This window comes from Barbus barbus (assembly GCF_936440315.1).
Source record: "Barbus barbus genome assembly, chromosome: 41".
Lineage (NCBI taxonomy): Eukaryota > Metazoa > Chordata > Actinopteri > Cypriniformes > Cyprinidae > Barbus > Barbus barbus.
In genome coordinates this window covers 20,996,399-21,023,720 of record NC_136719.1, presented here as the reverse complement: position 1 = coordinate 21,023,720, position 27,322 = coordinate 20,996,399, and the positions used below count along the sequence as shown (strand labels likewise).

Sequence of the window (27,322 nt, the reverse complement as noted above, 5' to 3'; positions counted from 1 at the left end):
TTTAATTTAGGAGTTGACCTACCTTCTAAAATTACTTCAGAAGGCCTGTTTAAAAACAATGTCTCTGCACCACAGATGCAGTGCAAAAGGAGTGTTAAGTTACGGGGCTGAGAAGTGTGTGTGCTTTCATTAAAGGTGCTGAGCAGCAGCAGTTGCTGTCAACAGCTGTCTGAGAGCTCATTACCTGATCTCCCCCTTATCTCCTCCCATTTTTCTACTTTTTATCCCTCCCTCTAATGCGCTCCATCCCAGGCCTATAAAAAAGGAGGAGTCCTTCCTGTTGCAGTAAGGCCCTTTCTGAAAGGAAGCCCTGTGATAAAACTGGGCTCCCGTCCAAGAGATGGCTCAGAGCGAAAGACAGAAAAAGAGAGAAAGACTTACATACAGCCCAGACTGGACAAGACTGAAGGAATTTACATCCTCATGTCATAACCAGCACACAGGCATGAATACATACATGAACACATAACGTTATCGTTCTCAGTCATGGAGTCGGCCAGCAATAGGTCTTCCATAGGTCAACCCCATCACACAAGGTGAGCAAAAGGGCAACAGGTATGAGCAGACTTAGTGGCTGGATCTGTCTGAAAAGGTTAGTTCATCCAAAAATGATGCATCTGTCATCATTTACTCACCATTAAGTCATTCCAAACCTGCATGACTGGAACAACAAAAGAATTTGAAAAATGTCTCTGTTTTTTTTTGTGTCCAGAGAAAGTCAAGGTGGTGCAGTGTTGCTTTGGAATCCATTAACTTTCAGTTTATGAATTGCTTTATGTAGAAGAAGAAAGTAATAGAGGTTTGAAACAATGTGAGGGTAAATGGGGTCACATTGACTGTTGCTCTGAGAAATTGAGCCATTCCAATATGAATCTGCACAACTGGGAGTTGCAAAATGCAGGTTTTGCTTATTTTCAAGTTGGTCGTGTGATTTTCCCACATTGACCAAAAGGAAGTTGCTTGGTTTGAAAGTGACTTCTGTGTAGTAAATGCCTCCTACATCTCTACGCTGTTGACAGTCGACAATGGACCCTTTTTTGCTTTCAAAAATTGCCGTTTTGCTAATATGGCCACACCAGTAAATGATTTTTGGATCAACTATCCACTTAAAGTTAAACTACCCTCAACACGTCATAGACCCGAGGCATGTCTGGATGAAGGTGAGTCAGCATTTGGCCTAAATGACCCCTGAATGAGTGGCACCAACACATCAATGAACTCAGAGAATCAATCGCCCACACTTGAGTCCTTCCTGGATTACAGGCAATCAGACACCCTCTCAACTACGGCTTACACAGATACTGCTCTCTCCATTACCAAAGGCATCTTTTTTCTGGTCTGGTAACCAGAAGGTTGCTGGTTTAACTCCATTGATCTTCATTGGATCCATCATGCCCTTGAGCAAGTCATTTACCCTTGGGTTGCTCTAGGGGCTTGTCTCTATAATAAATGTAATTTGCAATATTTAAGCTGCTCTAGATAAAAGTGTCCACTGAAAGTCTATTTAATTAAAAATAAAGTTTTCAATTAGAAACAAAATGGTTTTTATAGCCCAAAGCCATAGGGAAACCTCCACAAAGACCTTTTCAATTCCCTAGCTCTTTAGAAAGTCATATATTCAGCGGTTCTTCACAGAAACTAGAACCTGCTAGCACTTTTCTGCAAGAAACAGTTCTGCAAAGGAACAATTCAAGAGTTTATTGACAGAACGCTTTTTTGTAGTCCAAAACAAGGCCCATTTAGTAAACCGTTTAAGGGACTTGTGTCCTATTCCTCTAGAAGGACTCTATCCAAACTAGACAGTGAGGGGTAATCAGAGCACAAAGACCGGGAATGAAGGCCTGATTCAGAGAAGACAGATTTCTGGTACAGACATCCAAATTTGCAACTCCACTGAATCTCCAGCTCCCCCACCAGGCTTCATCTGTGCTGTCAACCCCTGAGTGAGAGTGTCTCCTCTAATTCCTCTCCACTCCAATGGCTGGATGCGTCCTCCATGGACACAACCATTGATCAAGCCAACAGGCTCATCTACCCATTATCTTTGATCTTCTGGTCCTCGCAGACTTCCTCTCACCATCTGTCTGCGCTCACCTGCTTTAAGACGGGCAACTTAGCTTGAGTCACAGCCTGAAGTGTCTCTCTGGACTGGGGCGGGACTCGGGACCTTATTGTTTCCTTCCCCAAACAATAGAAACCGCAAAAGAAGAAGCAGCCGAACTTTGAAGGCTGACACCTTAATTCTGCAAAATAAAGTGCAGGCCTGTTTGACTTGCTCGGATCTCATCTAACTGTCATTAGTTAGAGACTGCATGAGCTCAAAGCAAAACTTTGCTTTGCATAAGGAGAGGACCCAAACAGAGTTGTGGCTTCCTGCTGTTTATGTGATTTGTGGTCGATGCTTATAGTAGTTGTGGGTCTCTTGTGTATAAATACTTGTTCTTTCAGTGTCAGTTCAACAGCCTGGCACAGTTCTGTTCTTTCTAATGGCACAAGGGCGAGTCTGTGAGAAACTTCTGCTTTGACTATAGGGGAAATTACGATATGATGTGTGCTTACGCGGGTGGAATTTTTCACTTTAGTGTGGCATCACGCCTTCAGCGACTGCCCAAGATGTTAGGGTGTGGATGGGCACGCTTCGTGGAAACTGGCAACTGCGAAGTTTCAAAACAATACTGCGTGCGGTTTGATGTACACTCTCGTAACACCCAGTGAGCAACAAACAGAGCTCAGCCATGTAGGAAGTCACCTTGAGAGACAAATCCAACCCCATCGTATTGACTAAACCACAATACACTTTTTATTTAGAGCCAACACAGCTTTTCTAAATGAGCCATAGACACCGTCCACCAGACAGACGCGTCGTCCCTGCTCATTCTAAACACTGTGCTGAGTCTTTAGACGGCAGATGATCATTTAAAAAGATGGATGTGTGGGGGTAAAGTACAGATGGTCTTTCCTAACAAGCATCCTTGGGCTCTTGTATCCATTCATCTTTTATGGCTGATTTAGGATGGCCTCTCACCTCCATCTGCATGTATACACACAAAATGTAAAGCATATGTACGTTTTCATATTAAATGAATTGTACTATTATTTCACTATTAAGAAAACGTATATTAAATTATTTATAACACACACACACACACACACACACATACACACACACACACATATACATATATATACATATATATATATATATATACACATACATACATGAATGATGAGAGAGCTAGGGGTTTTAACACACTAAGCATCTAAACATTTTACTGTTTAGATATTGACGTGTTGTCTTAAAAATATCAAAATGGCAATTTATGTCATATAGAAATATTCTAAAAATGTATGTGTAAAGGCAGTGAATTGGTTATTCACGTGATGCTTTGATGGCAGTAGAGATGGTGCTTTAAAGGGGATACATATAAAGGCGCAACTTCTCTCTGGGAGTTTTGTCAGAGTATTGTTATATCCTTGTAGGTTTCACAACAATAATGTGCAGATCTCTAAAGTATCAAAAAGCATTGAGATAACATTAAACACTGAAACGTGCACCAGATCTCGGCGCTAGCAATACAACACGATACCAGAATCACTGTCTTCTGAGTAGCATCGTCTCATCAACAGTGCTGCAACCCCTCAACCTGATTCTCATTTTAGATAAAACCAATGATTGACTGACGGGGAGTTCCTGCGGCCCAGCTGCAGACAAACATAGTGGGGGTTTGAGCTATATTTCGCCTCACATTTTCACATAACAGTGAGCGCTAGTAACGACGGAGCCAAGCCGTCAGTCAACAACACACTGGTAACAGAACTTCTCCCCTCACACTGAGCTCACACATGGTTTCAGACTGACAAAGATCCTGCCAACGCCTCACCCCCAGAGAGAAACTGCCAACCAGGCACTGGAGCTCTCAATAAACATCCACTAAATCATCGGACAAAAGGGAGGTGATGGCCAAACTATGACAGCCATTGAGCCTCACCCAAAGTTTTCAATCCCATGATGCCTGGCCTTGTTTGTGTCTCTCAGAGATCCATGAAAGTGAAGTGGAAAGATTAGCTAATTAGCAATGCTTCCTGAATAGATGTGGGACAAATTTGGACTGTCAAATGAGTCTTTCGGGTTGCCTGTCGGGACAGTTCTGAAATCTACAACAAGGTGCAAAGAACCCGCCTAACAATCTGAACTAAACAGAACCATGTGCATGTTTTGGTTCTATCAATTGCACCGTCTGATCATTTCATAGTCAATCTAAAATTCGCCCATCCTTCAAGCAGTGCAAAACAGTCATTGTTGCTGTTCCATGAGAGGAGGATCTCTCTTATTTACACTTCCTTGACCCTGCCAGGATATTATAAACTGCCCAAACAGCAGCAATTGAATTCCAGCAGCAGACTGTGGAATCTCAGCGGCCGTGTCAGGCCTCCTCTCTTGGGTTTGCCTTCGACTCTTAGAGTTCAATGGCCATCCATACACAGCTACTGCACTAGTCTCAGACTCAGACGTCATGCCCATGGACCGTTGGCTAAACGTCTGATGCATATGGCACACTTATCGGGAAACACTTCAGGGGTTTCGAAGTCTTCATCGTATTGGTTAGATTATACAGGATTTCCGGGAGACGTGTGTGTCGCGTTCTTTAATGTTCTGCCTGGAAACAAAAATGCCGTGGCGCCAAACCTCCTCACGAAAGAAGAAAGCCGTCGTGTTTACAACGGTGACGGCGAGCACTTATCAGGTCAACTTAACACTGGATTTTCAAAAGTATGTGGAATATGTAAAGTTTGCGGCATTGCATCTTTAAAATATGTCTGAGAGTTTTACACACCGGTCTGTTATTGTGGCGACATTTCCACGCCCCTAAATATGACGCGGCACAAAATGAAATGTGATTGGTTGCTTTACCTGTCAGTCATATGGCCTCTTGGGCGGACCTTGGCCATTCAAAGCGGCCAAAGTTCCCAGACCTACAGCCGTCAGTCTGAAGGTCTGGCTATGCGAGACTACTACTGCACCATCTTTAAATCAGCAAAATGCACTGAAACACCTTATGCATAATTCACAGATGTAAACGCACAAGATACAAGCACATAATTACAGCACAGACACATTTCTTATGAGATTCGACATTTAATAAGCTTACCTTTTAGGGCTGCATTGGATATGTAACTGTGGATTCTCATATTCACTATTTTTAAATTTAGATCACCTTTGCCATAATCTAATCCTTAATTAGTTAATCTTTAAAAGCACTAATACCGCTTTAGCAAAAATATCAATTTTATTCAAAAATATAACAAAATATTATGACATTTAAATATCAGCCATTCATCAGTTATCGGCTATAACATGAAAGTAATTATAGGCTTAACAGTCAGCATTTTAATATTAGTGCATCCTTAATTTGTATGGTTGACAACCCACACTGGGCTAAAATGTGCTTGCAATGAAGTGCAAGATTGAAGAGCACAAGTTTTAAGAAGTAAAAATATTATTCACAGCTTGTTTAACATTAACAGAGTATCTCTCTATTGTTGGACTGGGATGCAATCAGTGTGAATCCCTCACAGCCAACCACTTTTCTCTTTTTCCTTCAACATACACACACTCTGAGACACACACACACACTCTCTCTCACAAGCATCGAATCAATCAAGTATCGTTTTTTATTCCCCTGCCTTGTCGGGCACTCTAATCTTTTAATTGAATCTTTTTGTAATTATAACGAAATAATTGAGGATTAAAACAAAAAATGAGATCAGGCTGCGTGTGACAGCGGACACAGGAAGCCCTCATTTCCCTGTCTTTCACGCAGAGCTCTGTTTCAGAGAGCTTATCAGACTCTGATGTGGACAGCACACTTTGCAGAAAACAATGGCATGTGTGTATGATCCCAAATGATCAGGACAGGAAGATGATCCCGGATTCTAGTCCTTATTTGAATGCAGCAAAAATCCACCATTTAATCCCAAAAACGTACACAAAAACTTTCTAACGGTCTAACAAAGCTGTGAAATTGTAGTGTCCCACATCATAAGCAACCACTTAGCAAATAAAAAGGGAAATTAAGCGCAGTTCAGAGAAACGTGATGTTATATTTCTTATGTATAAATTACTAAATCACCTGCGTGCTTCCTCTTTTTTTAAACATATGGCTCAATAGAGCCCTGGTGCTTCAAGGATTGCTCTATAAAAAAGCTCTTTCAGCTCTCTTCCCTTTCAGGGATGGAACAAGAGCAGCTCACATAGTCAAGAGAGCTGACATTGGCCCGTGCAAAGCCTCTCCACAACCTCTGACATTGAATTAAAAAAAACGGCAAAGGTCTTGAACTGCTGCACATATAAAAGGAAAGACTGGCCACACTGACAGTGGGCTGCGATTCTCTTGCTCTTCACCTCTAACAGGCAGCAGGGGGGTTTGTGAATGGTGTAGGGCAATGCAAATGAAGACTCTTCATTGTCAGCATGGTTTACTGTGTGGTTCAAGTTTCCTGTAAGCCACTACAAACCAAACAACTGGTACATTTTAATCACGTGGTGAAAATAAAAGCAAAACATCTAAATGTAATCCACAAATGTACATTTAGCACGTCAAAAACACTTCAAGACGTCCAAACGTTCAATACAATAATATTGTGAAATATTATTGCAATGTAAAACAACTGTTTTCTATATTAATATTTTTAAAATGCAATTTATTCCTGTGATGGAAAAGCTGAATTTTCAACAGCCATTCCTCCATTTTTAATTGTCGCATGAGCCTTTAAAAATAATTTGGTGCTCAAAAAAACATTTATTTGTTGAAAAATTTTATGGAATTAAGTATTTTTATGGAAACTGTGATTACTTTTTTTCAGGAATCTTGCTGAACAGAAAGTTCAAAAGAAAAGCATTTATTTGAAATACAACTTAACAAATTTTACTGTCAGTTTTATTCAATTTAATGCATCCTTGTGTGTGTGTATATATATATATAACTTTTTAACAATGGTGTAGAGTCACATGACCAGCACAATCCAGAATATTTATAGAGTTTATGAGGACATCAGGCAGAAACAGTCATCACTTTCCCTAGAGCCAAGAAAAGGCACTTGTGGGCTAAAATTCAATAAACTGTAAAAACAAAAAGTACCAGATGCAGAAAAACTATTTTTATGAGAAGGAAACTTCCTTACTACAGATTACTATTAAATAAATAAAAAAATGCCAAAATCCCACATACGTTAAGTCATGGTGTTAATGTTGCTAACGCAGGCTCGAGTCTTGGCTTGCAACCCCACCCCCTCTCTGCTCCTCTCTAATCAAATAAAGACACAAAAAGCTGAAACTTTAAGAGACAGAGAGACAAATTTAACTCTTAGAGAAGTTTACCCACAATGCATTTCAGCGGGCCTGCCCCTAATTAAATACTGGCCTAAACACTGATTAATCTGGTCTAAGAGGACAATGAAGAGCAACAACTGTGAGTATCCTGTGGTCGGATAGGCAGGTCTTGTTTACAGAGGTTACTGGACATGGTGGCTTGTAACAGTACACCGCTCGTGTTCTTCCCCGAGGGCAGCGGGATCTGTCCGATTGCCTCCCGATCTCCCCTATTTCCTGGAACCAGGAAGGAACAGAATTCGAGAAGCAGTGGCGGTGCAATCGGAGGACTCATTTTCCAACGTGGGCCCTGATGGTGTGCTTGTGTAGCGTTGGTGAGACATGACTGATTAAATAAACAGATTTCATCTTGTTATCATCAGGGCCCTGGCCAAGGAGAAGAGACATTATGGACCTCCCTCCCTCCCCTCCCCTCTGGGTCGAGCTCAGACAGGGCATCTGTCTTCATTAAAGAGAACCCAGTGTGGCTGACAGCCACTGAAACGTTGGTGTCTTTCACGATTAATGAAGACAGATGAGTCGCCCTCAGAGGCCGAGAAGGAGGAACAAAAAGCAGAAGCTTCAACAAATACAAATGGAAAACAGCAAAAGCGCCGTGCATTTTGGGAAAAGGGTAACAGGGATGTTTACCGAACTGGACATTTGAGTTTTTTTTCTCAGTTCTCTCATCAAGTTCAGACTGATCCCTTCAGAAAATCAACCCGAGCTTTGTCTATGATAAAGCATGATTGTTTTTAAAGCCAAAGGCTGTCTAAGGTCTGGAACAGAGGAAGGAAAAATAAAATGCTTAAAACAGAGACAGAGAATGAAAAAGGGAGAAAATCGAAGAGCGGTCCAGGTCTTCTAGCTCCCATACTTAGAGAACTTTCCACTCAGCGTATTTATGCCAATTCTTTACTATTTATTTAATGCCGTTTGCAATTTGGCTTCCTGTCAGAGTCTAATCACCTAATCCGTTTTCCAATTCCAGTTTCATCAGTGACACATACTTGAGTAATGTCCCTCTCGTTTTTTCACTTTTACGCTTGTTTGATGCTGTTGTGTGGGCCGAGCCGTGGTCAGGCATGCTGGGATACCAAAGCTGTCAGGCACAATTGTGAAGTGAAGAAGACAAATGCAATCTGCCTGACTGAAATTATAGCACAGTGTCAGGTTCCCCCCCCCCCCACCCACTTCTCTCTCTCTCCTTCTCCCTCTCTTTCTCAAACAATCTCTCTTTCATCTCTCCCTCTCGCATTACTTCCTTTCTGTTTAACTTTTCATCAACCGACAATGTCAAAAATCAGGTTACCCACACCATTGGTGAAACCAGACTCTGTTCATGACAATCATGGAAACCAATCGACTCAAACAGCATCTCTAAAACACACAAACGCAGCTTTACAAATGCAGCTCAAGTGGTTCGTTTGGCACCGAGCGTCCTGTGGTCAACGCGAGGCCCCTTTAAAAGAATAAGAAGAGCCACTTACAGCGTACGCTGGCCGTCCCCGTCCAAGCAAAAGGGTCCAGTCCTGCGTAGAAGGGGCTCGCCTTCCGAAGCATGCATGCACCCCGGTTGGTGACATCGTAGAGTTGGCGGGGACCCATGCCCAGAGCCTCCATACAGTCAAACATTATGCGTCCCCGTCGCCTACCCACCTCCGAACGCCTTGCGTCACCAAAAAAAACAATAACAACACCCGCAGCTACGACAGCGCTAAATCCCCTGCTGGAATTCCTCTAGTCAGGATATACGTGCTGCCTGATCCCGCTGTTTTTGCTCTTGTAAGCGCTTCCTCTCTCTCTCTCTCTGTCACGCTGCTTGTTTCTCTTTCCCTCTCTGGCTGATCTGCGGTGCTGGTTGCTCGGGGTGAGCTGCTCCTAGTGTGTTGTAACAGACCTAAATAACAGCCCCACATAGCACTCACGGCTCTCAGACACACTGGAGCAAACCAACTGCCTCAGTCCTGCGCACACAGAGGGGGGTGGAGAGAGAGAGAGAGAGACTGATCGAGAAGGGGGGGGTGAGAGAGAGAGAGAGAGAGAGAGAGAGAGGGCCACAGGGAGGGGCCACAGTGTGTGTTTGTGTGTTTACATTGCCAGCTCTGATCTGGTTAGAGAACAAACTTTTATTTGATTCTCTCTGGCCTCTTTTTGTCTCTTTTGTGATTCATATTTCAGCACACACTGCACACAAAAACGCTCTCTCGCTTTGCGCACCTCCCCCTTTTTTCCCTTGCAGTACATATGAGAACCCCCACCCCCCCGAAGCCGTCCCTCAGCCCCGTCTCTAATCATAACCACATTAAAGTCCTGAGCGAGCAAGCAAAAGAGAGAGAGAGGGAGAGCATTGTGCAAGCAGCAGATGCCAGGGCAAAATTCTCGCCTTTGTCTCCACAAAAACAGAGTAAATGACTGATGGCCGCTGCTGTCTCTAGATCATTAAGTATGTGGCGAATATTCAAAGCCCCCTCTGGCCCTCATAGAAGCTTTTAAAAGAGGAACTTTATTCAGTTGCGTGGGGAGAATCCATGCGCTAGAGGACGCCAAGCAGGAGACCAACAGGAAGATGAACTTGGGAAGGAATGTCAGGGCTTGTCTTCACACTTGCGACCAAGACATGATGAATTTGAGTCCTTTCCCATGGACTACAGTCAGTGGATGGCATATTTCATTTGACGTGCGTGAAAATGAGGCTGTGAGGGGTAGAAGCGTACAGGCGGTTAAATGTACGACTGATGTGTACGCTGAAGACGCTTGCTTAGCTGACCAAGTACAAAAATCTGTACTTTTAAATATATATTCAGAGGATTAAAAAACTTGGAAACATGGGTTGTGGAAATTAGACATGACCAGGCCCAGAGGGAATCAATGGACTTGACAGCATTATCAAATTAGTCAAATATTTATTAAACAAGCATGCCATCCGATTCTAATTGGTAATTGTAATGAGTAATTGTAATGAGCTCTCTACAGAGTTCTGCTCAGCTTCTAAATGTGTGCCTGAATACGACCTAGGACCTTGAATGGGCTGTACATCTATCTTTCACAGCCTCATTATCATTTGCGTGTAATGAAATATGATGTCTATCCTGACAATAGTCTACACTATTAGCAGCACAACAGCAAATTTAGAGATAACCAGACGACTGTATGACTTTTTGCCAAACAACCGTAGCTGATTTCCTTTCCTGCCCCCAAAACAGTGACATAAATAAATGAATAAATAAACAAAAAACTATAATATAAAAAAAAACAATTAAAAATACATTTAGATGTGTCACAGTAAAGTCTATCAAATAAAATATATTTTTATTCCTTACAGCCTCTTTATAAATAAAAATGAATGAATTAATGAATAAACAAACAAATAAGCACATAAATAAATCAATTTATAATTTAAATTTAATAGAATTCATAATAATAAAAAAATATACATATTTTTTCAAATATGATTTATATATTTAAATAAATTAAATATATTTAAATAATTTACTTTACCATTCAGTACAACCTATTAAATAAAACATACTTCTGTTCGTCACAGCCTTGTTTTCATTCAAGTACAATTGCGAATGGCATCTAAACGGACTATTGAGGGCTCCAACACTATTTTGACTAATTACCTTTTTTGCATGACCTTTCAATCTGGTCAAAATCATCTCACAGAGATTGCTGCAATAGATTTCCATTTGTATGTCAAATACCAAGATTCAGCATCAATAGAAGTAAGCGATTATACATATTGATGCCATTTGTTCACTAATAAGAGAATGTTATATGATGATTTGTGGCAATGTCCAGCTGAGAAAATACCTGAGCAGAGCACAACAAGAAACATGTATTTTCGCTTTTATGGTTTTAATCATTTCCAAAACTTTTCCAGGTCTGGAAATGAAAATTCTTCGAATTTTTTCAGGTTTTCAAAACCATGACTATTGGGTTTGGTGTACAAGTACTAGACCAAGTAACAAGCAGCTCAGAGACTACCAGTCGATTAAACAAGTTCTTGCCAGTAACCCTCACAACGTTAGTTGTCACAAATTAATCCCTCTACCCCTAATAAGCCACATATACCTCCGCCACACACAGACAAGCAGTACTATGCCCCCACCCCCAATGAAATAAATAGCTCTGCCAGTGTCAGTGCCAATGGCTTTCAATAAGTGAACAGCTGGGGAGTGGACGGAGCCATACCAGGGTTCAAGTCAAGCAAACAGCTGAACACAATGCCAGGAGCAACAGAGGTGCCTACGTCTCGGCCTTGCCTCATCCATCTTCACCCCCCTCCCGACCCCTGTCATCCCACTGGTAGTGGTACGGCCTGGCCGCCTAAGAAAAGACACCATTTCCTGTCAATCTGCACTGCTGGCCGGGATCTCCATAAACACATATTGCCCTTCCTTCCAAATACACTCACAATCTCCCACTCTGCGGCGTTCTGCTTTTCATTTTCCCAAACCCCCTTTGCTTTTTCACACTTACAATGAAACAAAGAGTCCTTCTCTGAGCACGTCAGGGCATGCGCTGAGAATGGTATTCATTAGGCTGTTTATTGATCTTGTGGCTCTTGACTTTGTTATGGTTCTCATTTATTTTCTTTAGGCGACCCTCATAGACAGAGACAGGAAGAGTGAGAGAGAGAGCAGGGGAGAGAGAAAGGAGACTATGAGTGGGGGAGAAAGAGAGAGAGAGAGAGAGAGAGAGAGAGAGAGAGAGAGAGAGAGAGAGAGAGAGAGAGTAGGACACTTTAATGGCCCTTTTGTTTGAGCAGACAGTAAAGTACATCAATTGTAACACTGAGGTTCTTCATGTAATTGTTGTGTCATAAAGGCTGAGGGTGACAAAAGAACAAACAAAAGAACAGATCAGATCATGGTAGAAGGAGGAAGCTGTGAATTCTAATAAAATTTAAGTATTTTTAAGATGGAGCAAAACTTTGAGTAAAATATCTAAAAACACTTAAACATTTACTTGATATGTATAACTGCACAAGATATTTAAACTTTAGAAGTTTTTTTTTTTTTTTTTACACCATTAACATTATCTTAAGCATAAATCTAACAAAATTTCTTGAGGTTTATATTTTAAAACATTTCTTTTCTAAAAAACAATATTTACTGTTTAAAAGTAAGTAGGATTTTTATAATGTTTTTAAGGTTTTTGTAAGAAGTCTCTGAACGGTACTGTATATATATTCAACTTCAACGTTTATTTATTTTTCCTACAAAAATGTATGGTTTAAATCAAACAAAATGTTTAATTAAAAAATGTTTTCAATATTGAATATTAAATAAATATGAAAAATAGCTTAAGATGTAATCTCTAAAAAATATTTATACTAATAAAATTAATATAAAATATATATTAATACAGTGTTGCTTCTCGAGTGAACTAATCTTGTTTCATGTTTACATAATTTGTATTTTTTTTTAAATCATCATGCACTTTTTGTTCAATTGTTTTTTTTGCTTTGTAGAGTAAGCTATAGCAATTTCAAATCTTCTTTTTTTAAAAGAAAGTTAAAGCATAAAGCATTGACCAAAAACAATGAGTTTGAGCATTTGTATGTAGATGTTCATAAAAAATTATCCTCATGACCATAGACTTTTCTTTCAATTCCAGACTTTTCTTTAACTCTCTGTCATCTCCGTTCTCAACTTTTTCCACAGCTACACTCTTACTCTTGAAATCTGATATTGCGGTACTGCTAATATGGTTGGCTCCTGTGTGATAAATTGAATGTTTTTTCCTTCATGGATAAAAGTGCCTGCATATTGTCATTCAGAGACAGAAACTGCTCTAACTCTGAAATTTCTTCTCTCTCGCTGAAAATCTTTTGTTAGAAACTGTTTCGTGTAGTCTGAGGGTGGAAAAAAAAAGCTGACTTGGACATTTAATCCAACTTCATAGTGCTGACCCAAGTTCCTCCCCCTCCCCTCCCTTCCCCAGCCAAGGAGGTTGAACTCCAGAAGAAATCCCCACTGGGCCACTAACTTTCCCCCAACTTATCCTGCTCTCCCTCCCTCTCTTTCTCTCTCTCTGGAGCTCAAGCTATTCTCCATCACTCTCCACCACCTCTGCTTCACTCCCTCGTTTTCCATCCTTTTCCTTCTGTTTTCAAACTTATACTCGTCTAACCCTGCAACAGTTTTTAAACAACCCAGAGGAACATCTTTAAAGACAGTTTTGTTTTCACTCTGTCTTAAAGGCCTGGCTCTTCCATACTTTTCTCTCTCTCTCTCTTGCTCACTCTCTCACGATTCGCTCCTTCCTGTCATGTGACAAAACTCCAATGACAAACAGACCCAGAACTGCTGGAAATCCATCTCACTTAGCTGGCTCCCTGTCATCTCTGCTGTCCAGGCCAGACAAGCCGCACCAGATGAGCCGATGTCAGGCGTCCAGTCAGCGAACCGAGCCTCAGAATCAGGTTTAACTGCCGCATGACTCACTGATGTGGACCTCAGATAGCAGACACAATGATATTAGCCAGATATTAGATATTAGCCAGGACTGGTTTGCCTGTGTGTGGCCTCAAAGGAATGAACAAAAAATCTAAGAAAATTTCTTTAATATCTCAACTGCTTCTCCTAGACAGCGATGAGATTAAATGGATGTCAAATAAAAACTATTTTTTCCAAGCTGCCTGCTTCTCAGATTTTTATCCTGAGAGAAAAAAAAAACCTTTCACAACTTTTGTATTTCTAAAGTAGGACATCTGGAACAGGGATTCTGTCAACATTTACTCAACCTGATGTCATTCCAAACCTGTATGACTTCGCTCGGAATTAAAAGAAAATGTCAAAAATGTTATTTTTTTGTCCATACAATGAAAGTAAACGGGGTCTAATGTGTTTTGGATGCCAATGACTTTTTTCAAATCAAGCCAAGTAAGATATATGTATATAGAGGTTTATAAAATACAGATTTCAAAGCAGTTTCCCAGTAATATATAAGAAAATAACAGTCTTAATGTTGCAAATTTCTTAAAATTTGAAATGCATACAATTTCAGCTTTAAATAAACCCTAAAAAGATAATAACGTAAATTTTCAGCTCAATTTAGTTCTATTTTGATTCAGTATAATTTACTGACAGTGTGAATGATTGAACGTATTTTTTTTCACACGGTTAAAAATGATTATAAGTTGTAAATAAAGATTACAAGAATATGTTTCACCACATAGAAAATACTATTTCAGTCTTCAAAATTTCACATTTGCTTCACTGTTGTTTGCCATTTCTTTGTAATTATCTGTGAAATCTACTTGCAGTTTCTGAGTGAAAATTATTTCACCACTTAATTTTATCTCAGTTCAGTTCAACTATAAAGCAGCTCTACAGAATAGGCCTACTTAGTTTAGTTCATGTTTTATTAGTGTCAGTGCAGTCTAATCAATCATATTACTGAATATTAAATGTATTTTAAACCAATATTAAAATTTAAAGTATCTTTATTTGTGTTTCAAAGAAGAAATCAAATAGGTTCGGAATAAGTAAATGATGACATAATATTGATTTTTGACTGAACTGCCTTTTAAATGAAACTCCATTATGTCTCCTGAGCTATGAAAGAGCAACCTCTGAGCAAGAAAATTTCCCCTGGGGCCTGAAATGTTTATAGGAAGGATTGATTGAGCATGCATTGCCTATTCTGCTAGTTTTTAGATCTGTGCACCATGTTATACAGCTCCGGAAGTTTGTGCAGAGTGTAAGCAACAGAGAGTCATGTGTTTCTGTGTGCGTGGATATGTCCAGACAGATTGCCGGTGATGACAGAGACACAGAACACCACTTCATTTCAGCTCTGTCTGCGTGCACACGCCTCAGATTACTACAACTAGTCCTTGTAGCTCCCTCAGGGAACACTCAGATGTTGACATACATACACATACCATTCAAACACACATTTTGAGTCATGAAACACACACCTTCAGTACACACTAAACAGTCTACAACGCTCAAACTCAACAGCACATCTTACCCAAAAGTATGCATGTTTAAACACATTGACAAATTCCAGAATTCCCAACATATGAACTGCAACTGTAACTGTAGCCGCTAACAAAAGTTCAGAGAAACAATTAGGTAAAATTAGCCAAGTTACTAACATAACTACATTGTCAGTAATGTGATAATAGCTTCAAAATGCATAAACAACAGTAATAATAATAATACTAATTAATCAAATAAAATCACAATAGTTCAGAATTTAGTTTAAAATGAAATAAATGAATGAAAATAAATAGTACTTCCAAAAAAAAATTTAATTTTGTGAAATGTAAAAAAATATATATATTAATAAATAACATATACATAAATAAAATAATAGTTCCAGATTTTGTTAAAAATAAATAAATAAACAAAAGTTCCAAAACTATTAAAATAACTATTAAATCAAATTAAAATAAACAGTTTGTAAAATAAAAACACATAAAATAAAACATATACATAAATGTAAATGTAAAAAGTACAAATATTTTACTAAATTAAAATTTTGTTAATAATAAATACATTAAATAAAAAAACTAAGTTCCAAAACTATTTAAAAAAACAAAAACTATTAAATCAAATAAAATTAGTAATTTTGTAAAATAATTTAAAAAGTATATAAATAAAATAAGAAATAGCCTACATAAAAAATTAAAATGTACAAATATTTTACTAAATACAATTTGGTTAATAAATAAATACATTTTTTAAATAAAAATAAATAATAGTTTCAAAACTATTAAAATAACTATTAAATCAAATAAAACTTGTAATTCTGTAAAATAATTAAAAAGTATATAAATAAAATAAATACATAAACACAAATATTTTACTAAATAAAATTTGTTTTCAAATACATTTATTAAATAAAAATAAATAATAGTTCCAAAACTATTGAAATAACTATTAAATCAAATACAATTTGTAAAAAAAAAAAAAAAAACTAAAAAAAAATACATAAAATTTGAAAAATACATTTAAAAACAGTACATATTTTTTTACTAAATTAAAACTGTAAATAAAATAAGCAAACAACTACAATATTGATCCCACTTTATATTTAGTGGCCCTAATACCTGCACTGTAAAAAAATCCAATTAACAAAATGTTGGAAGGACAAAAATATTTAAGTTGAACTAATTTTATTGCTTGGGCCTAGTTGAGAAGACAAATTATATTAAGTCTGCACAAATATATATTAAAAACATTAAATGAATGGTTATTTTCAAATCCAGTCAACATTCAAAATGCTAAATGCTGACTAAACTTACGCGTCAGGTAAGTTGCACTAAATAAATTAGATTTTTTTAGACTAAAATTAACGAGAAAATCATGCAACATATTCGATTTTTTGAAGTTTTTTGAGAGGTTTAACTCATTTGAAGTTAACATGGGCGTGTTGAATGGGTTTTTGCATGTGTAAACTTCTGCAATTGAAGTAAAAAGACAGCATTAAACGTGACTAACAACAAGCCACGGTGAAATGTTGCTCTTTTCAAACAAGGTGGATTAACGTTACACGGCGTTTCTGATCTCTTGAAGGCGCTTCGGAAGAGGATTTCGTCCTTCCGGAGGGTGGGGGTGGGTGGGGTGAAAGCATGGATGAAACACATTAGTCCGTGTTTCACTCCATCTCGAATCGCGCTCATGGAAAGCGCTCGAGAAACAGTATCTTTTCCGTGGCTCGGTTTCAACTCGTTTTTTTTTTTTTTTATAAGAGCAAGAGACATTCACGTTACATGATTTGGCAGATTTTTATGTAGAGAGCGCACCGCTTTAAAAGAAACGATTACTTATGTTTTCATAATCGCTGGCCAAATTCAAAAACGAAACTAAAATTAAAACATCTTTGAGAGCAAGGGGGCCCCCTGGTGTTTTGGGGGCCCTACGCAGCTTGCGTATTCTGCGTATAGGGAGGATTGGCTCTGGTCCTTCCGAATGAAAATTAACAACTGAATCGTTTTACAAAGACGTTCAAAGCGTCTCAGTCAGTTCCCTAGGACTAGGTAGTGAATCAGTAGATCGTGCACACGAGTTCCTGCACTGGGGAAGTAAACATTGGGACAACTGATCAATCAATTTGTAAAATGTCACCACTGGTATTTATCAACAACAGGCAGGACAGTTATATTTTGATATTATTTTTATGCAATTTGAGGTAGCCCTGTAATATGTTCTATTACAAATCCAGTCAGCATCAATCTGTTGTGCAGTAGATTGTGGAATGGATTTGTGCCAAGAAAAAAGAAAAAAAGTTGAACTTAAAATGTACTTTTTTTTCTCCATCAGGGTGTGGCCAAAGGTTTCATTGGTGCTTTGTCATCATTGCAAGATTTCATTTGCAACCCAGTCAGTTCTTCCAAGGCACCAAACACTCCCATGTGACCAGACCGCTCCACTGCAAATACATACTGTGTGTACTTTCAAAACTAGGAGTTTATTGTTTTCATTCTAGGTAATATGTGTAAATGTTTAGAGTTTTTACTACAATTATAATGTGCTTTACTGTTCTCAGTGGCATCTACACTAATATTCATCTGTTTCTTTCCTATTCCGAGGTGAATATAGCCACCCAATCCGTATCCAGATCAGATGGTGGATCAGGACCTAGAGATGACCTTTACAGCCCTGAATGTCAGTGGAGACCATGTCATCTAGATGAGCTCCAGAGACAGATCCCCTCCAATGACCTCGTTGGCCATCGGGACAAGACCACAAGAACCAGACAAGTCCTCTGCTCAATCTGACCTGTGTTGTGTTGCAGGCTAGAATTAAACCATGCCATGCTGGTTTCGTCTGGCCAGAGGAGAACTGCCCCCCCCCCACTCAATTTCTGTCACCAATGGAGTTTCGGGTCTTTGCCGCTGTCACCTTTGGCTTGCTTATTTGGGGACACTTGGCTGATTGCACAGACATTATTGGAAGAGAGCTGAACTGGATAATGCCAACACTGAATCACCAATGAACTGACTTTAACTGGAAAAATTACTTGTTAATATCCTCTTTCATTATTGACTAACTATTTTCCTGTTTGACTTCTTTTTTCTTCATTCCTGTATGTTTAGTTTGTATGAAAAATGTTATAAATGGAGATTGTTATTAAATAAAGGCTATTATGTGTTGTAAAGTGTGTGTTTTTAGTGATTGATAAATACCAGTTAATAATTTTTTATAATTTTGTTAAATTATAAAAATATATGTTTATGTAGTTCCCCAGCAATTTCTTATGATGCCCAAAGAATACATTTTAGTTGAGGTAACATAAAACACACAGAGTAAACGGTGAAATTTTAATTGACATAACTTGCTTTAGTCTTCTAAACGTTTGACCAATTAAAACATTTTAGTCGAATGGAATATAAAACTAGTTCACTAAAGGTTGAGCCAACTAAAAAATCATTCAGATAACACTTTGAAGTCAGAAATTGATTGAACGTAAAATTTCTGTAGAACTAGTTACTAAATAATTAGTTGAAACCGCTTGAAATTTTTTACAGTTTGTGTACTTACATAGTTACTAGATGTGTACGTAGTATGTAACCATAGTGTAAGTACATATTGGTACATAGTATCTACAGCTGTAATATTTCTGTAACAACACACATGTAACAACTCTCAGAATGGTATGTGTAAGTACAAATGTGTAACAGGACATTGGTAACAACACTTTTTTTTACTTCACTAAGTACTCGTGTAACAGGAATTATATAACTACATTTTGTAACAACAATATGTATAAGAGTAATTGGAACAATTTGATTCAGGGGGTGGAGATGGGTAGGTTTAGGGGTGGAAATGAGATCCAGGGGGTGGAAACGGGTAGGTTTAGAGATATGTAAAGTGGGAGGAATTGGCTGTCGAGTTGGTGGAGTTGGTGCACCACTGTAATACCAGTGTACTTACATTGTATCTCCTCAGGAACCACTTAATATAAAGTGTAACATTCTGGACACCAACCACAATTTATATGTAAAACTTACTGGTCGCTGCTGTGTAACATTAGAGTAATTACATGGTAAATCCATAGGAATTGTTTACTTAATATAAAGTTTAACACTTTCTTTACCAAAAAGTGCTGTTAGTCCTATTACACATTTGTACTTTCATTACCAAAAAGTATTGTCACCAATTTCCTGTTACAGATTTTTACTTACACATACCATTCAGTGGGTTGTTACATATGTGTAGTGACACAAACATTAGAGCTGTAGATACTATGTATCAATGTGTACTTACACTGTGGTTACATACTACATACACATCTAGTTACTATGTAAGTACACAGGTATTAGGGCCACAATATAAAGTGGGACCAAAATTTTTATAAATCTATATACATATTTATATACATAGCTGAGCTGGCTGAGGTAATATTCACAAGGATTAAATCACAGTTCGAAAACGCACTAATAAACCAGTTTATTTACGTTTCATGTAAATGAATGGCTTTAAAAAATGATGCATTGATTTGAAATGTAACTACTTTGAAATCATAAGCCACTTGAGGTTTAAAGAATCTTCACCAACACTGCATCAGTTCCAAAACTCCCATCCCAGCGCCATTGCTCGGACATTCATCATAGCATCCACCTCGAGCAACATTGTACACATGTTTGGCTCTGAGGAGACATGTAATCTTATCCTGACATCTTACTCGTACACACAATACATCTCTCCGAGAGTCTGGAAGAGTCACTTGAAGACTAGACCAGAGGGGAAAACAGAGCTAGAAGACAGGCTGTTCTAGTCCTCACTTGGCCTCCTCGTGTTCTGCACCGCAGAAAAAAGAAACAGTAAAACTTTTCACTAACTTATCAAACTTGGCCATCTCTCAAACAAGCATTCGCTCTATCTCTGTGCCTGTTTCTCTCTTTCACCCCCCACCGTTTCATTCTCTCTCTCGGCATTCCAGTATTCCTGCTTCTCTTTAGTATTCTCATGACTTTTGACATAAGGTATTCAAAACTGGAAAACAAATGTTTTGTAGTTATGATCTTGACTGGCAAAAAGTTACCCAATCCTCCCCTTAACTTTGAGGCCACGCCCCTTTTGACCTCCACTAGGAAGCCCCTCCCATTCCCAGTCACCATGGCAGGATCCTCATTCTGCACGTGCCCAGTCTTGCCTTGCAAATAGTGAAGCTCCGCCCCCTCTCAACGCTCTTTATCTTCATCTGTCATCTCGCTAAGATGCCAGTGCACTCTTTACCTTTCAGTGCTCGCTCACACGCTCTAACTCATCCTGACACACCGTCTCTCACCTCCGCTATAGTTTGCCTGCCTGGAACGATGGGATCAAGAAAGGAAATCCACAGAGGAGTGGAGGAGTACAGAAGGTAGCAGAGGGGAGGGAAGTAATACACCGGATTTTAGGGATAGAGTCGGTCGAGCTGAGATTCCATTTGTGAACAATTTGCAAAATTCCCAAACTGAGCTCTTAATGACCTGGCAGAGCGAGGCCACTCCTGACTCTGTCTCCCACTCGGACTGCGGTGACGCCACTTCTCAGAAAAACAGACAAGTGTGGGAGTCGCTTGTGGCCAAAATATTAACAAAGACTTTATGAATTCCCTTATACACAAAGGGCCCAGCATTGCATATGTGATTACAGCAATCCAGACATCATACTAGAGAATAAAAAGCAGAACAATCCTCTATCGATGACGGCCAGCAAAGCACTGGAGCGCTCTGTAAACAGTGTCTGTAAACATGAAATGAAAATTTACTCTGTTAACTTCCTTTGATGCATTGTTCACAATTAGACCGGAACGTGCATTGTGTAAATCATCATATTACACTGCCGTTCAAATGTTTGGGATCAGTAAGATGTTTTTTAAAGAAATTTCTTATGTTCATCAAGGCTGTATCTGTTTGTTTAAAAATACAGGGGAAAGAAATGTAATTTTGTGAAATATTTTTGAAATTTAAAATAACCATTTTCTAATTTAATATACTTTAAAATATAATGTATTCCTATGAAGCAAAGCTGAATTTTCAGCATCATTATTCCTGTCTTCAGTGTCACATGATCCTTTAGAAATCATTCTAATATGCTGATTTAAAATCAATGTTGGAAACAGTTGTGCTGCTTAATATTTTTTGGGACCGGTGATGCTTTTTTCATGATTCTTTGATATTTAAAAAGTTAAAAAGAACAGTGTTTAACAGGAAGACAAGACAAAAATACTAATTAATAATATTATTTTTAAAGTTAATAATAACGTAAAAGAAATGTTACCATTGGGATACATTGAGATGCTCTTATGGGTGACCTTGACCTTCCTCAAATGTGTGTGTGTCAGTTGCGTGTAAGAAGAGGAGCAAACTGTACACAATCAACTGCAAACTTGTATTCACTTCTGGCTCCATTCTGGTACAAAACTCCCACTGTTCATGATCCAATCAGTTCCCACTGGATAAAATCAAGCCCTGGCCTACATTTTTTCCACTTTGAATATTTTGTTTCAATCAGAAAGTATGCCATATTAAGAAAGTATAATGTGTTCTCGAATAGTATTTGATGTTGATCACTGGCCAAGTTCATCTGCTTCCAGCCAAACTGCTTCCAAACCATCAAACAACAAAAACAACATATTGGAAAATGCACAATAAGAATATTAAGATCCGTAGATAACTGATTCATCCACCAGAAGGTCTCAAACTCTGACTGTTTACAGTAGAAGTAAGTGCTGCTGGTGATGAGTGACGGAACAGAGAGGAACCTGGCAGGAAAGCAGAGGTAGAGATGAAAGATGGTGGAATCTCTGAAGAAATGGAGAAGTGTTCAGACACATGCATTGCTCTCATTTCAATTTGTTCCCTCTTGCGCACAAGCTCATGCCAGCTGCGGAGGAAAGCCAACACTTTGACGGGAAAATGTTTCTGTACATAAATAATCAGATATAATGTAGTGTTTGTGCATTGGCCTTTTGATGACCCATTATTTTCCTCTTTTAAAAACATATTTCCCTTTCAGTGATCCTTTATATGTTTGATCACTTTGTACAAATCATAATTGTTATGTATTTCCCATGACATCTCTAGTGACAAATAAATATACTAAAATGTATTTGAAATACATTTATTTACAGATACATTTACACACTTATGCACTTAATAAAAATACCCGGCAATTGTAATTTTAGTAAACTGGTATAGTTAAAGTTAAATTGGAACAACTAATTTTGTGCTTAATGCACTTTAATTGTGTGGAAGTAGTGCTGAAATCAGGCTAAAGATAAGCTGAAGTATATCTGATTGTGCTAAAGTGGAACTATTGTAAGTAAACTTCAGGTACACTTTAAATATCTTGCTTTTAAAGACTGATATTATTCAAAGATCACACAATTCTCATCAATAATGATATTAAAACACATTTTAGGCTTAATATTAAGAAATGTGCATTGTGCACAAGTAGTACTCCAAATAAAGTTTAAATATATTTTATATAATAATTATTCTATCAGTAATTCTCTATTAAAATATATTAATAGATTTGAACTATACTTAGTATGACAAAAATGTATTTTAAATATTACTTTACTAGAGCTTATTATAATAATTTATTAATTGATATTAATTTACCGACAATTAATATAATTTGCTGAAAATAACAATTTGTAAAAAAAAAAAAAAATTTAATGAAAAGATTAATTTTCTTTTAAATAGAAGTACTTGTTGGAAACTTTTTCCTTCGTCAAAGCAGAGACCAGGAGACTTTGGGATAAGTTACTCTTTATTGAGAACTCGCAGTAGTCGCTGTAGTCATCCAAGTCTGACTCAAACAGTATACATTGTAGTTTATATACATTTCAAGGGGGAGGGATTTACATAGAGGTGGATACACTCGGAACAAAGCATGTAAATGAAGTATACAGGTTTAGGAACCCGCCCCAGACTCTAGAGTGTTACCAGTCCTAATTCAATCAGCATAACTATTCAACTGTATAAATGCTAATCCAATCAGCCTGACAGTATCACCCAAATGGTCAGGAAGTGCCTAAAGACAAAAGGTTAATGTCTCAGACACCTGGGCTGCCTGACTTCATCTAAGAATGTCATCATCTTTACCTCAAAATGTAAAACACACTGTTTCAGTTTATATATAGTTATATAAATAGTTATACTATTACATTGGAACCTAGATTTATAATTTTAATAAATTTGTAATCCCACAGTTCCCCCTTTGAGAGTTCTAATAACTCTCACAAAATACAAATTTAGACACTTAAAAGTTAATTCGTGTAACTTGTGATCGTTACAGGCACATAGCACATGCTCTGTGTTGATTTTCTGTAATTGCATGCTGACACAGAAACAAACATGCAATTAGGGTCCGTGAAGTTCTTACAGGTAATAGTCTTTTCTGGTTGGAACTGTCATTTTCTTGTGAGAGGCGTGAGTCATTTGTTGAATGAAACACTTGATACTGTGGACGCATAGATAGTACGCCAGTAGGAGAAACAACAGAAGAATTGCTATTTCCTTGATCCACAGCCAGGGTTTACCTAAGTTTCCGAACCATGAAGAATTATCTTCAGTCATCTTGTGTATTTTTCTGAAAGATCAAGAATGTCTTGTTGGATTTTGTTAGTAGTACGACAATCTTGATCATGTTGATGGATGACTGAAGTTCCCGTATGTGAGTCTCTGCGTTGTGTATTTTTTTTGTTGTTCTGTCTTTCGTGACAGTTGGCTCGGCAGTGGGTCTGGAGGTCGGTACGTATGGGTCTCGGGACAGCCATCAAGTGGTATCTGCACAGAGTAAGAAAGAAAACAAAAGACGACAGAGCAGTATTTGTTCTAAAAGATTGCAAACACTAGGGTTGTCTCCTTTGTTCGATCTGAGTCTGCTATTGTTGTTCCTTCTTTCCCTATTTCTTAATTCCTGCGACACCTAAAGAACAGTGAGGTAAGGATGGACTAGTGGATGGGGAAGGCCTATGAGGGAGTCTTCACCGCAGGGTTGGCCCCCGAAGCCTGTTGCATTCGGTTCTTCCCTGGGCTCTCACTGGTCTGTGTGTCCTAGTCTGTCCCTGTAGTTGGTGTACGAACTTTACTGTGCGACATCGCCATCCTCTAATGGAACATCAGTCATAACAAACATCATAACCCAGAGAGGATAGGTGAGTGACTGGAGTGTGCTGTAGTATAGCTTTGAAGGCTGTGAGTGTACTTAGCTAGCGTTCTCTCAATGGAAGGACGTGACAGTCACCTTCCTGTTATTTAAATTACAAAGGATCTTTCATCTTTGTTGTACATTACTAGTGAAGTTAAGCACGCACAGCCCTAACAGTTAACACCTGAGCAAGCTGCTCCAACAGTTCGGTGAAGTGGGGAGGGGCTGCTTCAGATAAGTAAGTAGACTGAGTAGGAGCTGAGTAAAGCTGTTAATTTCTCCTAATGTCTTTTTACTTTTCCTACACTCTTTCATCCAGTGTCCAGTTTTGCCACAGTAATGACAACTGCCCTCCTTCTTAGGACATTTACGTTTCTGGTGGTTCTCTGTATTGACCTTATAGGATGCTGCTGCAATCTTTACTCTGGCTTTAACATCAGAGTCTCTTTCCCAAGTAGCTAACCTGTCTAGGTTACTTCTGAGAGTTCTGTTAGACCAAGTTAGATCTAGAAATGGCAAGGCTCTTCTGTATTCAGCTACAAGGCCATCTGCCCAGATGCGGACTAGGGGTCCTTTGTCATCTAACACACTTTCAGAATCATCAACTATTCCACTGTAAGTTACGGCTGACTGACAAAACCTTTCAGTGTATTCACTTACAGTTTCTTCTTTCCTTTGCACACAGTTAGTGATTCTGGACCAGTCTATTTTGGGTCCCATGATATTCTTTAGAATTTTCAAAACACCTTCTCTCAAATCGCCTTTACTTGCATGTTGTAGTTCAGAAGTAACAGCAGACTCAAAACTGTTGAATTCAGATTCAGTTAGAATTTCTGACATTAGCTGTGTGACTTCTGCCAATGACATGTCGTAGAGACGCATTTTGCTGATCAATGCTCTTCTAAATTCAGAAAAATTTGTGCGTGCTGAGGGTAAACTCTGGGATAGTCTCTCTATATCTTTAGGTCCTAGCACTTTGGCAACAGTTTGTATTTGGACAACAGAAGAGTTGGGAGGAACACTTTCAGTTCCCTCAATTCCCTGAGATCTTCTCCTAGCGCCACATACCTTCACTGAATCTACAGGCACATCAGTTACTGATTGGATGGTTACATCTGTTTCAAAGAAAGCTTTTAAGTCAGGATAATTGTTATCAGGCTGACTAACTTCTTCCACGTCAGTTTTTGCTGAAGCTTTGTTTCGGTTCAATTTCTTAGTCAAAGAGGATACTCTAGCACGGAGCTCTTTGTTCTGTTCCTCTAGCTCTGAGTTACGCTGAGACTGTTGTGTAGCTAGCGCTAAACCAAATTCTCTGTGGCAGCATATAATGCCTTTCACGTTGTTCTTGCGAATACATGCTCCTAGTACCTTTTTACACTCATCTACCGACCAAGTCTTGTCTGGATGAATCTCATATTTCTGCGTTAGTTCTTGTCTAACTTTCTCAGTGACTATTAGGTTCATTTGTACTCCTAACAGTGATTTGAATTCGCTATCTGACCACAAAGGAGTCGCTAGACCACCTTTTTCAGTTGTGGGGATCAGTCTAGCATTCTTTCTAAACATATTGTGAGTTTCTTTGTTACCACACAATCAAAACACTAAAACTTCTCTGTTCAACAGAGGGTATGCTTGTTAACACATCAACTATTGTTAACCTTCCTTGCCAGAGCAACGGATAACGCAAATTACTAGCACTTTACGCTAATCTTCTCTGCCGAAACAGAGGGTCACAAATATTAGCACGTAATGCTAATCTTCCCTGCCTGAACAGAGGATAACCAATTCTTCCCTGCCTGAACAGAGGGTCACAAATATTAGCACGTAATGCTAATCTTCCCTGCCTGAACAGAGGATGAATCTTCTCTGACTACACAGAGGATAAATCACCTTCCCTGGTAAAGCAGAGGATAAATCTTCCCTAACTTTACAGAGGATAAACCTTCTCTAGCAACGTAGAGGATAAACTAGTCTGTTAAACAACCTTCCCTGATTAGACAGAGGATAACGAATATTAATATGTAATGCTAATCTTCCCTGCCTGAACAGAGGATAAATTTCATCTCTAAAAGAAAACTTTAGAGGATAACTTAGTTAACCAAACCCTACAGCTGTCTGTTAACTCTTCTCTGACGGCGCAGAGGATAATACATTTGTACTGGTCTTAAAGGTTCTTTTGGATAGAGTGGCACTCACCAACCCTTGGTTTTACAGAAAGATTCAGTCTGGAACACAGTCAGATCTTTGAGCTTGAAGTTTCAATCTGGATTCAGAAGATTCAGTCTGGAATGCAGTCAGATCTTTGAGCTTGAAGTTTCAATTTGGATTCAGGTGAGGAGCTCTATCCGGGTCACGGCACCAAAACTGTTGGAAACTTTTTCCTTCGTCAAAGCAGAGACCAGGAGACTTTGGGATAAGTTACTCTTTATTGAGAACTCGCAGTAGTCGCTGTAGTCATCCAAGTCTTACTCAAACAGTATACATTGTAGTTTATATACATTTCAAGGGGGAGGGATTTACATAGAGGTGGATACACTCGGAACAAAGCATGTAAATGAAGTATACAGGTTTAGGAACCCGCCCCAGACTCTAGAGTGTTACCAGTCCTAATTCAATCAGCATAACTATTCAACTGTATAAATGCTAATCCAATCAGCCTGACAGTATCACCCAAATGGTCAGGAAGTGCCTAAAGACAAAAGGTTAATGTCTCAGACACCTGGGCTGCCTGACTTCATCTAAGAATGTCATCATCTTTACCTCAAAATGTAAAACACACTGTTTCAGTTTATATATAGTTATATAAATAGTTATACTATTACATTGGAACCTAGATTTATAA

The 27,322-nt window shown here is 38.5% G+C and overlaps 1 protein-coding gene across 5 annotated transcripts in view; it reads right to left on the bottom strand.

The window, feature by feature from the left end:
- LOC306860217 (retinoic acid receptor gamma-A) overlaps nt 1–27,322 on the bottom strand; it is a 78,581-nt gene that overhangs the window by 19,175 nt on the left and 32,084 nt on the right. The window contains exon 1 of one of the 5 annotated variants that reach the window (XM_079401799.1): nt 8,860–9,313. The exons of the other annotated variants lie outside the window; for them this stretch is intronic. Coding sequence (XP_079257925.1) covers nt 8,860–9,004 — 145 coding nt within the window. The 5' untranslated portion in view covers nt 9,005–9,313. Of the gene's footprint in view, nt 1–8,859; nt 9,314–27,322 lie in introns of those variants that run through there. 5 annotated transcript variants of the gene reach the window in all.